At 49.2% G+C, this 15,771-nt stretch overlaps 1 protein-coding gene and 1 long non-coding RNA gene across 9 annotated transcripts in view; one reads left to right on the top strand and one right to left on the bottom strand.

Moving 5' to 3' along the window:
• Window positions 1–1,336: 1,336 nt before the first annotated feature.
• Window positions 1,337–6,330, bottom strand: LOC306802486. The gene is made up of 4 exons (XR_013774378.1): window positions 6,006–6,330; window positions 4,011–4,118; window positions 3,474–3,664; window positions 1,337–2,019 (listed from the first exon to the last, which is right to left on the bottom strand). It is a non-coding gene; the product is annotated as an uncharacterized lncRNA (long non-coding RNA).
• The window catches only part of CXXC4 (CXXC finger protein 4), a 141,176-nt gene continuing 130,122 nt past the window's right edge, over window positions 4,718–15,771 (top strand). For 5 of the 8 annotated variants that reach the window (XR_013774376.1, XR_013774377.1, XM_079306768.1 and 2 more), the window contains exons 1-2: window positions 7,412–7,513; window positions 7,637–8,898. Coding sequence is in view for 6 of the 8 variants with exons in the window: in XM_079306768.1 (XP_079162894.1) it covers window positions 7,822–8,898 (1,077 nt within the window). In the remaining 2 variants the exon portion in view is untranslated. Of the gene's footprint in view, window positions 5,038–5,194; window positions 5,272–6,328; window positions 6,457–7,411; window positions 7,514–7,636; window positions 14,451–15,771 lie in introns of those variants that run through there. The other 3 variants (XM_079306766.1, XM_079306765.1, XM_079306764.1) reach the window with 3 other exon arrangements.

Raw genomic sequence — 15,771 nt, forward strand, 5'->3', positions numbered from 1 at the left:
AGGGAACTTTTTAGATCAAAGAGGTAAAACTTGACAAATGGAGAAGTATCTGAAAATAGGGCCCAAAAGGAAAGAAAAACTGTCAGGCATCATGAACTATCAACAGTGATGCATACCTTTCTCACAGTTTTTTGGGGACATGCAAGCCCTAAAAGAACAAATAAAGTTTCTGAGCTAGCTGCCGCAGAAGAATGTTGGTGCAATGCCATTGGAAAAAACCAGAATGCAGTCTTAGCACTGAGGAGCCCAAAAGCTGATTAGGTGAATGAGCCCATGCTTACTGTGTGCTGGCCAGGGAGTGCTTATTCTAAAGCCCCTTGTTAGTTGCTGGCATGACGTCTCTGGCTTGACATTTAGATTCATACAGCATTCACAGGGTAAAAGCCACTCAAGTCTCCCTCCAACAACAGGCAGTTCTTAAGAACCATAAAGAAATGAAACTGTAGGACTGACATGGGCTGTCAGTTAAAGCAGGGAGAGGGGGGGAATACCTGTAGGTATTGAGTTGATCTAAGGAAATCTAGGTGGTTCTAGCAGCCTGGCTCTTTGGACCCAGGACTCAGAGGTCTCCATCTCTGTTCTGTCAGACTCCCAATATCGAAACAATAAGGATCCCTGTGTGCTTTCTTTTTCCTGGGCACTGCTATTTCTCATCTGGCAGCATCCTATCAAATGCAGAGCTACATTGTTGACTTGCATCAGTGATGGATCGAGCCCTCTGGGAGTTGGCATAACTGGAGATCAGCAATCTGGGTTCCTGCCTAGGAAGCATCAGGAAAGTGTCTGTGCCTGAAGCAGAATCAAACCATATTGAAAGTAATAGGGATGTTTCAACTGTGACAACTTTAAAAAAAATCTCTCTGCTACATGTTATTAGTAAATATTTGTAGGTGTCTGTAATAGGGGGCATTCGTTGCATTTCCCTTCTAACTAAAGTACTTTTCAGTAATATTGGATGAAAGCAAGAAATTCCAATGCATGGGTTTACCCTGATTTTTGCTGGCAGATAGCACTTTTCAGCAGTTCTCAAGTGTCTTTTCTTGCAGCACACAAAAACTAGTTTGTGCCTGGTCTTTACCGATACAAGAATTCCACAGTAGCTGGCAAGCAGTGAAGCCTCCCCCTTTGCCAGGGAGCTGGGATGGCTTGCACGTGTGAAAATCAAGAGGGGCAGGTATGAGGGAGGTGAATAGGATATGTCTGGATGCAACTGTGAGAAGGAGGAATGGTGCATAGGTGCCAGCAGGAAGGTGAGCGTCTACAGATGAAGGAAGGAAGGAGGGTGCCTAACAGTGCTGAAAATCGCAGAGATGAACTGCAGCTCAAGAAGAGCTTTCAGGTTACATTGCAGCCCAGGTCCCTGAGAGTCTACGAAATAATTTGTAACTCAAAGGATGTTAAAGAGTTATGGGGGATTGCAGGCAATGGGGTGCAGGTGTGCTGTTATGGCTGTGGATGGTATACCAGACATTTCCATGTTGCCACATGTTTCTTGCACCAATTAAGTAAAAAAGAATTTGGTTTGGGAATTCTGAGAAAACTTATACATCTGTTTTTTGAAATTTACCGTCATCTAAGAAGGAAAGAACCGTACATTAAGAGTGCCCACTGGTGCTAGAAGAAAGGCTGTGCCAGAAATGTGTTTCTTCCTGAGGGTGGGAAACAGCTGAGCCACTGTTTCTATTTTCTTCAAGGGGTGCGGCACAGAGCTGCAGCCAGGTAAAAGGATATGGTCCTGAAGGAAAACCACCCATTTCCTTTTCAAGGTGGGAGATTTCATAATGAGAAAGGGAATGGAGCAGAGGCAGCTACTTTTCCAGTCCCCATCCACAGTTCTGTAAGAAAGGCCCACACCCCAAGGTTAGCCGGCTCAGGGTGTGTGCCACATGGACCACCCAGAGGAGAACCTGAGCTGCAGCATGCCCAGTTTAGAGCTCTTGGTCACAGCAGAAGGGAACCCAAATACAGTAACAGGGACAGAGTTTAGCTCTGACAGTGGATCCATGAGCTTTAAGAAGCCTAGGAAAAGAACACAAAAAGGGGAAGAGTAATGATATTAGAAAAAAAACAAAACTCCAGATTGGAGTCCAATGAACTGCTGAATTCCCCAAGCGCTTGCTTCACCTCCTATTTCTGGTAGGGTGCTTGTAATACTTGATGGCTCTGGGTAGGTTTAAAGTGGTTACTTTGTAGATACACACTAGAGTCAGTAACAGAGTGAACAAGAACTGAATGTGAATTTCAGTTAGTTTCTTTTTCTTGCAACTTTCTTTCAGAACAACCTCAATATTTACAAAGGCAGGGCAGCTCCCGTATTCTCGTGTCACAACACACTGCTCTAGCTGCATTCCTGCTAAAAAAGAAATAGGAATGGTTACTGAACAAAAATCAGAGCCTGTGATTTTTAACTTTCTGTCCCTCCCATCAAAGCACAGATTATGGTGAAAAGGACAATCTGGAATTGCTTTCATAGGACTCATCATGAGACAGTTGTAGCTACCTCACTGATAAACTCCTGAATGTAACAGTCATGATCTGCTCTCAAGCTGAGGAGAGAATGCAGGATAAAACAGATTTGTATCCAAAAACAAAAACCAGAAATACCCCTCCCCCACTCCCCCCCATAAAAAGACCCCAAAGAAACAAAAGCCCCCAAACTCTACTAAACAAAAGGTTTCACAAAACAAACAAACAAACAAACAAAAATAAAAACAAACACCCACCCCCCCCCCAAAAAAAAAGCCAAAAAAACAAAACACCCAAACATCTGAACCGGATTCCTCACTTCTTCTCCAACACCAAAAAAGTGTACAACTTCCCGGGCTGGAGTAGAAAGGTTATATATAGCACTGCAATTTAATTCACATGACAATTAAAAAATACATGAATTGGTCTTCCTTATGCATGAGAAAAGATTATCAGAGCTTTCCCCTTTTCCTCTTTTAACTTATTAAAAATGTAACTCCTTCAAGAGTAATAAATTAACTCAGATAGGATTGCTTAACTGAGACACAGGTTGTGATTAAAGGAAGTTTGGAGTTCAGGAGAAGTCTGTGTTTGAAAAACATCCTCAGTGTTTGGAGTATTGCATATGGCTTTTGACAACTAATTTGGGAAAAAAGTGGTAGGGAATGAACCTCAACAGGAAAAGCTCTTGTTTTTTGTCACTTTGTGACATTATTCAAACACCGTTTCCCCTCATTTGTATTTCCCCCTCCCAGTAAGTTTGTGTTAAAATGTATCAAAACAGAAAAGACTTTGAAAAAGGCAGCAGAACTGTCATAAAGGATGAAGCTATCTAGTTGGGAGGTTATGCTTTATTATGTAAATCCATGTTTGGGGGTATTTTAAAATGCATATCGTATGGTTAGAGGCAGCTAATTAGCTAGATAAACTATACTGCTTCCAAATAAAGTGTATCAATCCATAACATAAATGCCAGGGGCATGACTTCTTGCAGATCTTCGACCTACCTGATTGACCAAAATTGTCCCTCATCTGTACCAGTCAGTCTCACTTAATGGAGCATTAGCCACAAGGCTGCTGGTCCTTGCCAAACCCCACTGCTCAAATCCACGTTGTCTTGCTGCTCCTGGGAAAAGGTTCCTGCTGTGCTCTCCCTTGGGTAATCCCGTAGAGTTGAGCACTCTGAGCCTGAAATCAGCTTGGAGAGGAAGGAAATAAAACTTCAGTCTCACATAAATCCTTCATTTACTTACATATAAAACCAATGAAAGAGTGCAATTTCCCCTTCTTTTTCTGTAATTTACAAACGGTTAAAATTGTTTTCTTGGCAGAAACATCCATTTCTTAACTGCTTAGTGCCAGGCTGCAGCAATGGCTCTGTAAGTACCAGTGCTCGCTCTGGAGGTACCAAGAGGGACTGGATGAATATAGGCCCTTTTTTGTGCTTACAAGAGCTCCGGGGAAGGCAGGTGGGCTTGGTTGGTGTTTTTTAAAATAGTTTGCTGAAATTCTTTAAGATACTGTAGTGCGTTTGCATGCAGTACCTGTACGTCTGTGGCTTGTTAAGAGATGCATTTCAGAGTTGGCAGTTCAGGTGCGGGATACGTGCGGCCTGCCCGGACAGCTGCCATGCACCTCCTGGGTTCTGGCACCTGCAAAAATGTTGGGAAAACACTTCTAGTGAGTGCCGAGACACTTGTGCAACATCCACGGTTCAGCTGGCACCATTGCGCCTAAATATGTCTGAAATCTGCAGCACCTCACGCGTCTGAAAAAAAAAAAAAAAAAAAAAGAAAAAAGAAAAGATAGCGTGATCGGGAGTTGGTAGTCATTAGAGATCTGCGAACGCGCGTGAAAAATTGCGTGCTGCGTGGCCGTGCGCTGACCGCGGCACCGGCCGGGCCGGGCGGGGAGACCGCCGCTCCCCTCCGCAAACTTGCCGGGGCGCAAAGTTTGCCGGCAGTTCCCCGCCCGCCCGCGGGGAGGGTGACAGGGCACAGCGCGGGGGGCGCGCCCTGCCCGCCGCCCCCTCCCCTGCCTTCCCCTCTGCGGCGCGGCGCGGCCCCGCCCCGCCGGCAGCCCCGCACCGGGCGGCCGCGGCCGCAGCGCCCCCGCCGCGGGAGGGGAGCGCGGGGGGCGGCGGCGGGGGCGGCCCCGCGCTGCGCTGCGCTGCGCTGCGGCCCGTGCGCGCCGCTCGGCGGCGGCCCCGCCAGCGCTCGGCGGCGGGTGTCCGCATCCCCGCGTCCTCCCGGCGCGCTCCCTCACCTCGGCGGCGATCGCCTCCCGCCCGCCCCCGCCCTCCCCTCCCCCGCACCGCCACACGCACACGCACTCCCGGCGCTGTGTGCGAGGGCGGGCGCCGAGAGACGGGCGGCGAGCAGCGCGCCGGCAGAGGAGACCACCGCGCACACGCACACACACACACAGACACACAAACGCACACTCCCTCCTGCCCGCCCTCCCTCTGTGCCTGCTCCTTCCTCGCCCCCCGCCGCCTCCCCTGCTCCCCCTCCTCCTCCTTTCTCTGCAACCGAGCGAGAGAGGGAGAGGGGGGAAAAAAGCCACTTACAGGTATTTGTTTAGTGGATCGGCGGCTTAATTTATCCCCCCCGCCCCCCCACCTTCCCCACCGCCCCTCGCAGTTTGTTTACAAGTATCAAAGTTGTAATTGAGGAGCTGCCAAGGCACATCTGGATATTTTTCTTCTTCTTCTTCTTCTTTGTGTTAGGGACTGATGTGCAACTAATTAAAGGCAGACAGGCTGGTAGCGTCTGCACACTCAAGCCCCCCCAAATAAAGAGCCTGGTAAGTGACTGGTTTGCTTTCCCCCCCTCATCTTTTCCCCCCTTATCTTTCGCGGGTTTTTTTCTTTTTTTTTTTTTTTTTTTTTTTTTGGTTTTGTGTGTATACGGTTTTGGATTTGAGTTGTGGGGTTTCTTTAGCGGGGTGGGTGTTCGGTTTTTTAAATTGTTGTGGGTTTGTCGGGGGCTCTTTTCTTTCTGTTGTTCTTGTCCACTGGGATCGTAAAAGTAGATTAATGCTAGACTTAGGCAATAAAAGGCGTCGCTATATTAATTTATTAATTAATCTGCACCCGCCCCTCCTCCTGAATGTTAAATATGACCTTTGATCTCTCTGTCTTTGGCAGAGCAGACATGCAATATTGAACATGTACGGTCACATTTAGCTTAAGCAGGGACAGAATCGCAAAGCCCGGCTAGCAATTTCTATTTATTTATTTCATTCGTGGAAAAGAGGGCGATAGTTTAGAGGGGGAGGGAAATCAATAACTGCGTCTCGGGTACCCTTTTCATGCTCCGGAGATGCATCGATTAAACAATAATGACCCGGTTGGTGGGCACCATCATTTTCTCGCTGCTGGTGGCAATAAAGCCTGAGAGGGGATCGAGGAGAGAGAAAAGGTAGCCAGCGAGGGAAGGTTTTGTGGATAGAAGCCAGTTTAATGCTGGAGGAAATAGGGCAACAAAATGCATATGACTTCTGGCATAAAAGCTGAATGCTAACATTTTATTCCTTACCAAATGCGTGGCTTCCGTACACATGGCTGGCAAAACTAGTTTAATTGAGTAGTTGTTATCGAGGACATGCAGCTAGGTTTTCTTTCTAGAAATGGGAAAGGTTTTTTTGCTTTTGCTGTAAGCAAATCCTTCGCATCCCTCCACAAGACGACGCTTAGCCTAGAGCTTTCCGGGGCAGCCTTTGTATTGCCACTAGACCTCTGAAGGCAGCGAGAGTCTGGGTTTTTCCCTGACGTGGAAACACAGAGGTGGCTCCTGCGAGCGAGCTCGGGGTCTTTTTTTGTGTTTTTTTGGTTTTTTTTTTTTTCCCGACGGAAAGACGCCCGCCAGTCCTCAGTGCAGCCGGGGGTGAGGTTCCTTCTGTAGATTTACGCTCCCTTCATCTGGATTTGTTTACATAAAGCCCGCTTTCAGTGCACGACGTTGGGAGAAGACGAAGTTTTTGCACTCGGTAGGTTGGGCTGCAAACGGTTCATTAATCTAATTATGATCGTAATTACCGTAATTGATAACCATTTTGAACTAAACATACCGGAGTATGGAAACTAGACGTAGCCCTACGAGTGCCTCACGAGTGAGCTTTTCCCATAGCCCTACATCAGAAAAGATGCAGGAAATATCTGAACTATTCAGGTAGAGCATCTGGAAAACAAAGAGGCAGTGTTCATAAACTGAGGGCTTTTTAAGTTGTGCTTATGTTTTGCTTTAGTTCGCACCGGCTGCCATAATATACCTTTCTCATTGCCATGAGCTAAAATACCCCCTTCACCTCCCTGGGGGAGAAAGGCTGCGATGGGAAATAAAACGGACGCCGTGCCCTTAGCCCCCTCCTAAACTTTCCTAGCCTGAAGCAGAGAGCCATCTTTCCCCGAGGAGGGCTAGTTCAGCAGGTACAGCGACGTGCCCTCCCGAGAGTTCCCGCGCTGTGTCTCGGCAAAGCCCCCTGCCCCGCGGCGCCCATAGAAGGGCTGTCCCCGTGTCGGTGTGTGTGTGTCCCCAGCCCTCCCTGCGCAGCCCCCGGCGGCGGTGCCGGGGAATCCTCCCCGAGAGGCTGGGATAAATACTCCGTCGTTAGTACAGCTGCAGGCGCCGGGATCACAAGCTGTGAAATTGCTTAAGTTTTTTTTTTTTTTTCAACCTAGCCCCGTGCCCCCCGCGGCCTACTGGCAGCCCCCCCGTACCCGGAGGTGGCGGGGGGGGCAGGGGGAGCCGGTGCCGCCGCAACCAGCGCCCGGCGGAGCCAGCTGTGCCGGCAGGCAGCTAATGACCGCCGGGCTCAGAAGGACACCGTGGCAGCTGGCGGGTCCCTCCCCCACCTCCCTCCTTTTTCTTTTTTTCCTAATTCCTTTTATTTATTTTTCCCCCCGCCCTTTCTCTCTGCCTTTTCATTTTTCCCGGTGCTGGTAGGTGGGCAGCTCCCGGCCCCCGTGCCGTGTCCCCCCGCCCCCACATGGTCCCGGGACTGGGCTTGCTCCACCCGGGCCGGCCCTTGGAACCCTCGCCCGCGGGTACGGCGGCGTGTGCCGTGCCCCCCACTCGTGTGTGCTCTCCCTCCCTCGGGGGGGCCCTGGGCGGCCGTGAGCGCCCCCCGCACGCGCGCACCCCCTCGGAAATGACTTTTTGTGTTTCAGCTGCGGCAGCTCCCGTGAGGATGCCGGAGGAACGGCTGCCCGGCCAAGCACCGACCGCGGGGATGCGTCCGGAGGAGGAGGATTAAGCGATCCCCCCCCACCCCTCCCCGCCCCATCCCTCTCCCCCTGGTCCCCAGACCCCCGTCCCGTCCCTTCCCGCCTCCCTCCCCCCCGCCCCGGCCACCATGAACACCAACGTGTGCGTGGAGAGTGGCCCCAACCCCGAGGCGCCGGGGCTGCCCAAGGACAGCCACCTGCCCGAGGGGGCCCTCAACAGCCTTGTGGATTACAACTCGGAGATGGAGAGGTACCGCTCCTTCGCCACCTTCTACAAGACCAACGGCGGCGCCTTCCCCCAGGCGGCCAAGATCGCCCGCATCACCACCCCCATCTTCCCCAGCGCGGCCGCCGCCGCCGCCGCCCGCATCGGCATGTCCCCCTGGAACTGCGACACCGCCACGGCCGCCGCCGCCACCGCCATGCTCTGGGGCAGCGGCGGCGGCGGCGGCGCGGCGGGCGGCGCGAGGAAACCCTCCTCCTCCTCCTCCTCCGCCGCCGCCGCCGCCGCCTCCGCGGCCGCCGCCGCCGCCTCCTCGCTGCACGCCGGCAGGGGCGGCATGCACCACCGGAGTGACTCGCAGCGGCTGGGCAAGCCCGGCTGCCCGCCGGCCGAGCAGCCCGCCCTGCCCATGGCCAACGGCAACTTCCTCTCCACCCTCGCCCCCGAGCACTGCCGGCCGCTGGCCGGGGAGTGCATGAACAAGCTCAAGTGCGGCGCCGCCGAAGCCGAGATCATGAACCTGCCCGACCGCGTCGGCACCTTCTCGGCCATCCCGGCGCTGGGCGGCCTCTCCCTGCCCCCCGGGGTCATCGTCATGACGGCCCTACACTCCCCCGCCGCGGCCTCGGCCGCCGTCACAGACAGCGCCTTCCAGATCGCCAACCTGGCGGACTGCCCGCAGAGCCACGCCTCGGCCTCGCCCGCCTCCGCCCTGGGCGCCGCCGCCGGCGCGGGGGGCGGCGGAGGCGGCGGCGGTGGCGGCGGAGGCGGAGGGGGGGCCGGCGGCACCGGCGGCGGGGCCGGGGCCGGGGCGGGCAACCCCGCCAAGAAGAAGCGGAAACGCTGCGGGGTGTGCGTGCCCTGCAAGCGGCTCATCAACTGTGGAGTCTGCAGCAGTTGCAGGAACCGCAAAACGGGACACCAGATCTGCAAATTTAGGAAATGTGAAGAGCTTAAGAAAAAACCGGGCACTTCGTTAGAGGTCAGAGGAGATGATTTCTTTTTCCCCAGCCTCCCGCCGTCCCTCCTCAACCCCCTGCCCCCGCCCCTCCAGTGCTTCTTGTCTAGCTTCAAGATGCAGCATCCCTTCTCCGAGGCCTCCTTCAGGCTCTGAGGGAGCCCCGCCGCGGGCGCGGCTCCCCGCGGCGCGGCCCCGCCGCCCGCCCCTCTCCGCCCCGCAGGGAAGAGAAACGCCGCCTCCCGCGGCGCCCCGCCGAGCCGGGCCCCGGCCGCTGCTCCCGGCCCCGGGCCCCGGAGGGACGGCCGGGGGGCGCCGGCCCCCGCCCCACCAGCTCGTGGCCGTTACGGAACGATGCTAACCTGGTTTACCTGCCGTGCTGTTTCCATAAGACTGCTGGCTCTCTGGTTCCTTTTTCATCTTTTTATTTTTCTTTCTCCCCCTTTTTTTATCCCCCCTCTTTTTAATTATTTGCAATCATGATGATTCGGGGTGGTTTGTAAGAATAGAGAGGTGGGAAAGGGAAAGTTTTAGCTGAACACCAGGCTCTTGCTGTCAGAAGTTCAGGGAAAGCAATGGCAAGTTCAACTCCAGGTTGGCTGGTAGCAGTTTGTCCCAGACAGACAACGGGTCATGGAGCCCAGTAGTAAGTGAAACCCACCCAAGTGATCTCTTTGGCAATGTCTTTTATGAAATAACCTGCTTGTGATGTATTAAACACAATGGAAGAATAGCACAGGTATGACTGAACTGATTTCTGACTGAACTGTATGTATGGTTATTTTTACGTTTCCTTGGAACTGACAATGTATTGTGTTCCCCAAAGCTGTAACAACAGGTTTTCAGATTTGCTAGATGTATGAGAGACAGGCAGATCCCGTGTCACAGACATTTCAGTTATTGTATTGGGTACCACAGACAATGGGAACCAAAATACACAATCGTGAGGAAAATGGCAATTGGATGGTATCGTTAGGGGAAGGAAACAAGTGAGGGGAAAGACTAGTAATCATAGTTAATTCCTTGTCATTATTAAAATTATAGTGTTTCTGGTTCGACACGCATCTCAGATGCGTCTGAAGGTGTCGGGGATGATGGATTTAGTACAGAGGAGTAGTGTGTGGTGGGTGACACCAAGATTTGTAGTCACAGAAATCAGCAGCTAAGTGAGAAATTGCAACTTTGTGTGTGTGTGTGTGTGTGTGTGTGTGTGTGTGTGTGTGCCTCTGTGTGTTTGCATAGCGGTTTATTCCCGTGCTCATTGCTTGCAGGAGCTCTCTCCAAGAAGAGATGGGATGAGGGATTCCAGCGAAAAAGCAACACTTAGAGCCAATTAATTTGTTCTGTGTTAAATAAATTGAGATAATAGTGTTGGTATTGACATTGCCATGGGACAAAAGCAACATTTGGGGGTTAACTGACATTTGGCTGATAGCATTAACTCTTTCCTAACCAGCCTCATCAAAGCAACTAATTAATTCCTTCTTGAAAGAGTGAACTGTCCTTGCTGAAATTTAATTCATAGTTCTGCATCATTTTAGCTCGTTTTTTTTTCTTGTGAATGGTGACCCAGCATTGCTAGCACAAAAACCAGGATGGACTTCCCAGGGGATAGAAACTAGACTGGGTTTTCAGCACTTGTGTTTCTCAATAATATGCCTTTGTTGGTTTTGTAGCAAGTTTGCAACAAGGATAGTTAACGCCCTGGTCTGTTAATACTGAGTACAGCTTAAAAGAGACTCCCTGAACCAGAGGCATGGAGAATTCTCCCCACACAGCCCAACACTGAGAGTGCCTTTGTGTGCCAGGTTCCCTCATTAGGCTTGCAAACCAGAGTGCTACTAGGATTTAATGTTTGTGATAAATGATAGGTTCTGATGGTTTATCGATTTGTGCAGAAAGTGAGCTATCTCTGGAAGAAACAAATTTGTACATTATCAGATCTTCCTATGGGTTTGTGTGCATCTCTGAGCACATTTCCAGAACTTCCTTGCTCCTGACAAAGGTGTTTGGTAGTGTTAAAACTTTTCAGGAGTGCTATGAAAATGCCTCCCGTTAAAATTGTTTAACCACCGTGACTAGTAAAACCCATGGTTTAATTAGGCACTTGTGTGCTATCATAACCAGCTGCCTTCACTTCTTTCCTTCATTCTCTCTTCCCCTACTTGCTCTCTCCTGTTTGTGCTCCATCGGATATGTAAACACAAAAGCTCCTCTGCTACTCTATTGTGGCTCGAAGGAAACAGGTTTCTCTTTCCAGCTGTGGAGATGTCAGTAAGGCATCACTTTTCTGCAGGTCATGGCCCATCACGAAGTTTTGTCACAGAATGTGGCTAATTTCTTTACAGAACTGTGGTTTGTCAGTGGGAGAGGAAGAATAACTTACTTATATGGTTGCTTCCTTATGTCTTCTTTCTTCTTTATAAAAAATTTAAATTAACTATTAAAGTAACAGAAGGGCTGCCTACAGAGCAGGTGCAGCAGCAGTGCTTTGGCTGTATGGCACCAGCTGGAAGGGTGTCAGAGGGTGACAGGGCCTCCCTGAGGGCCCTGCAGCAGCAGTGTTGGTGTTGGGGGTGGCCAAGGGCAGCCTCCCTGTGGAGTGAGTGGCTGGAGTGACTAATTTGGCCTGTGCTCCTGGGGAATCCACCACCCTGTGTGGATGATCCCCTGGCACCTCGGGTAGACATGCTCCTGTGGATGTGTGTCAAGGATTGAGGGGCTCACGTTCCACTACACACTTAGATGACTCGTGAATAGCGCTCGACAGTGGCTGCAAAGTGCAGGGGTGATGGGAGGGTGGAACCATTTTAAAAGCAAATGAAAAATTAGAAAAACACCAATAAACTGTAAACTGGCTGATCCCACAGAAACCATTTTCCTCTTTTTCCTTTAATTCTCTTCTACTGGTGTAACAAAGGCATAGGATATAACTCTCAAAGATAGTATATGGAGACAGACTCACATGAATGCTTTCCAGTTCCTGACCCTTGCATTTTTCATGGAATGCTTCTTGCCCAGTATTTTTTTTAAACACTTGAGTTATTTTTTCCTACTTTTCTTGTACCGTTTTCACATTAAAAGTGTCCCAATGCTCTAGTATTTTTCATAGAATGTTATTATTACTAGGAAATTTTATGTATAGCAATAATAAATCTATAAAAATCAGATTGACGTCACGTTGCATGCTGCCTACTTGTGTATGTATATTCTGTGTTCATTCAGATTTACAATCAGTTTAAAGAGACATAATCTTTATTTACCCATAGAGACTACTTATTTCCCTCTGCTTGGTGTATGCCTGTAACTTCTGCTGCAGGTTATGAAGACTAGGTGCCTGATGGTAGTTGACATCCTTCTCCCTTTTCAGTGAACCTCATTCGGTGTATGAATCTCAGTAGCCCCAGTGCTCATTTTCATTAGCATGACAGCAAGTTCAGGCAGCGAGGCTGACTTGCATTGGCAGGGGCTGAAGGGTCCTGCCAAATGTGAAATATCAGCTGTTTAGGCATGCTGTCATCGCAGCGGGCACCGCTTGCTCCCTTTGTAACAGCCCAGCTAATTGATATGCGCGCTATTAAAGTGAGCGTTTGCATGCCAACCTGATTGAGTCAATACCAGCCTCCAAATCCGAGGCACTTCACTGAGCTGTGCTTCAAGCCAGTGGGGTTTTGAGATGGCCTTCTCCAGGGATAGGTTGTGATGATTGATTTCAGCAGGAACGGCGTCTGATCCTGAAAGCCTTAACACCATATGGCATTGCCACGGGGGAGAGAGGCTTCGCTGGCAACCTCCGAACTTGCACTTTGTGTTGCGGTAGCGCGTGCGAGCGCTGTTAAGGGAAGACTGCTGAGCTCTGTGGATAGGGGTCAATTAGTAGGGGCCTCAGAGGAAGCAATTTCCCTGCCGTCTATCTGGCTTTAAATTACATGCACAAGTTAAGTGACGGCATGATGGAATTGAGCAGTGGTGAGGGGGAACTGTAAAGGCTGATAAGAAGCAGGCGGCTAACACGATCCAACGGGCTTACTGGAGGTGGAAAGAAAGACCACCTTGTAGCTCGTGTTGCCGTTCATCACTAAACATCAGCAGTGCTGCTGTATGACAGGCTGTCTCTCTGCCTGCCACCTCCTCGTAGCCCTCCATCTGGCCCAGGCTCCCTGTGTGCATGTGTTAAATGCTTTGCAAAAGGGCAAAAAAGCAGTCCTTGTTCCCGGCCGTTTACAGCTGGAGCAAGAACTGCCGTCTGCCCTGAGCACAATTTACATTGGCATTGGCTGCAAAGCCCCAGTCAGCCCTGAGTGCTGTTTTTTCCCCTCTTTCCTCTTCGTTTGTGCCTCTGGTGCTCTGCCAGAGTTCTCTGTTCTTCGTTCCCAGGCCTGAGCCTGCAGGGAGTGTGCTGGTGCTGGAAATGGCTTCTAGCACCATAACAGAGCCCTCTCTGGGTGACTGTGATGCTCTTGCTTGGGGCTTCCAACGTGGTGCATGATCCTGCTGTGACAGTGTGAGCAGGGAGGGAAGGAAGGGGGGGGGGCAAGCGATTTGACCTTTGTTGAACTTTTTGCCATGAGGTTTTGTTGCTTTCATTCAGATACTGTATGTCTGGGATAAACATACATTCAATGATGAGTTTTACTTTAGACGTCTGGAGGTTCTTGGGGACAACACCAGGCCTCCCAGGAGAGACCAGAGGATCTTTGCTCACCATTGCCTGATGTCTGCTGCTCAGAAATCTCCTTGAGAGGAGTCGACCTTCTGTATTATGTTCACATCTTGCGAGGCGGGAACGCGCTGCAGTTGGTGGGAGTCATGGGGTAGAGGAGTATGGATCTTAGAGGAGACAAACTTTTGCTCTCGTTGCAGTTCTGGCAGATCACTGAGTGTAAATGATTTCCTCTGAAATGTGGTTGGATGGTGCCTGGATTACCATTTAATGTTGTTGTTTCCCTTTCCTCACCTGATACTTGCAAAGCTGAGAAAGTGCCCAAACCCCATGGCATTACTGTTCATTTTAGAGCATAAATGACTGCTTGGTACACTGTACATACTGTTGTTAAGGAGGGGCAAAAATGAAGTTGCTCCTGCCTAAGAAAATCTCTTAGTGGTGGGATTTGGTACTGAACTGAGCAGAATTTCAAGAAATTCTACAAAATTGTAGACCAGTGGAGGACTTAACAGCCTCTTTCATACAAACCCTGCTTTTTTCTTGCACTGAAAATCACTTGCTTTAAATCATTGAACTATGATTGCCAGTGAAATTGACCGTATGGTAAGAGAGGTTAACTGGTTGTGGTGGTTCTGAATTTTGATTGCACTGAGTAGTTCTTTGCATGGTTTTATAAGTACTAGTATAGGTTATGCACTTGGGGCATCAAGATTCTGTGCCAGACTCTGGATTTCAGTCTTGTGGCTGTTTAGTCTATTTTTTTAAGCTGACATAATGAAATCTGTATGTATTGTTTAGGCTGGGCAAGCTGCATGTGTCATGAGAAAGATGATGAATGGGGGTGGTTTGGGATTTTTTTGAGCAGTAATTAGCATAAGTGTCTTTTTTTCCTTTTTTTTTTTTTTTTTTCTTTTTTTTTTTTTTCCCTGAAATTATTTAGGTCACTTTGAACTAGATATTTCAGTTAGAGGTGCATGAAACCATCATGACTTGCAGCTACAGGATGCTTGGAAAGTCTTTTCCAATTCTGTGTTTATATGAATTGTTGTAGACTATACACGTCATGCCTGATTCATATAGGGAGACTATTGTCTAAGTTGGTAGATATGTGAATGTCATGCTACCTACCACTGATTAGGGGTGGGAAACAGTAAGGAATAGTCTCAATTTTTGTCTGCTTATTCATGTATGTTCATATTATCGGATCTTGAGGTCACTTCCCATGTAATTCTGTTTGCACACCTAACACCTTTACTGAAGTCAGGGAAGACATTGCTCACTTGGAGAGCATATTAGGATGCAGCCAGCAATCCCTTGGTACTGGGGAAAGAAAAGGAACAGAAATTTTGTTTTTATTTTTTTTGGTCAGAAAGCAACATCCTGTACTGCTTTTTGGGTTTTTAAAGAAAAGCACCCCAGAGAGTTAAAAAAAGAAAAAAAAGTTGATATTAATTTCTGTATGCTGTCATGTCATGCATTTATGCATGGCAATGACTAAGAACAAGTCTTTTCCAAATATCCTAAAACTTTGTACTGTTAAAAACAAAACTAGTAGTCTTCCAACTCTTAACATGCATATATTGTAAGGGTTAGGCTTGGTGAAATAGTTCTAAGCAGGCAAACCTAGGATGTACACCATAAAGACTCATCAAATACAGCATAATCCTTTTGATCACTGGTTGCATTGGGAAATTGCTGCTTGCATAGGGAAAGGCTTTAAGAAAAGCTTTTTGGATGTACCCAAGCAAGTTGGGAGCAATAAGTAACCTGTGTCACTGTAGCCTCGGTGGCTCATAATTCCTTAGCCACCAACTATGTGCTTGAAAACTGGCAGCAGACACCATGTCTCCTGAGGAGTGCCACCACCCAGGGAAAGAAGCATTTCTCTGCTTCTTTAGTGTCTTGTAGTGTTTTTGATACCTCATCTGCTTGGATGATAGTACTGAACCACAATGTCTTGAAGCATGTGGCTTTCTTTGACGTTTTTCTTGCTATTTGAGAGCCCTGACTTTCTCTTCTTTTGGGTACTTTTATGGTTTTCCACAGTCGTATCTTGTTCAGTCACATCCAAACAGCTGTCCTGAAATTGAATTACTCTGTGGTGTAATCTAAAGTCACCCCCCATTTCAGCATCCTGTGCTTTCTGTTGTGTGTTGAGTTATGTTGCACCGTACTTCAGATGCAGCAGCCATTTAATAATGTTGAAGTCTTAGCTCTGCAGGGGCTAAAAA

This window comes from Erithacus rubecula, assembly GCF_903797595.1.
Source record: "Erithacus rubecula genome assembly, chromosome: 5".
Taxonomy (NCBI): Eukaryota; Metazoa; Chordata; class Aves; order Passeriformes; family Muscicapidae; genus Erithacus; species Erithacus rubecula.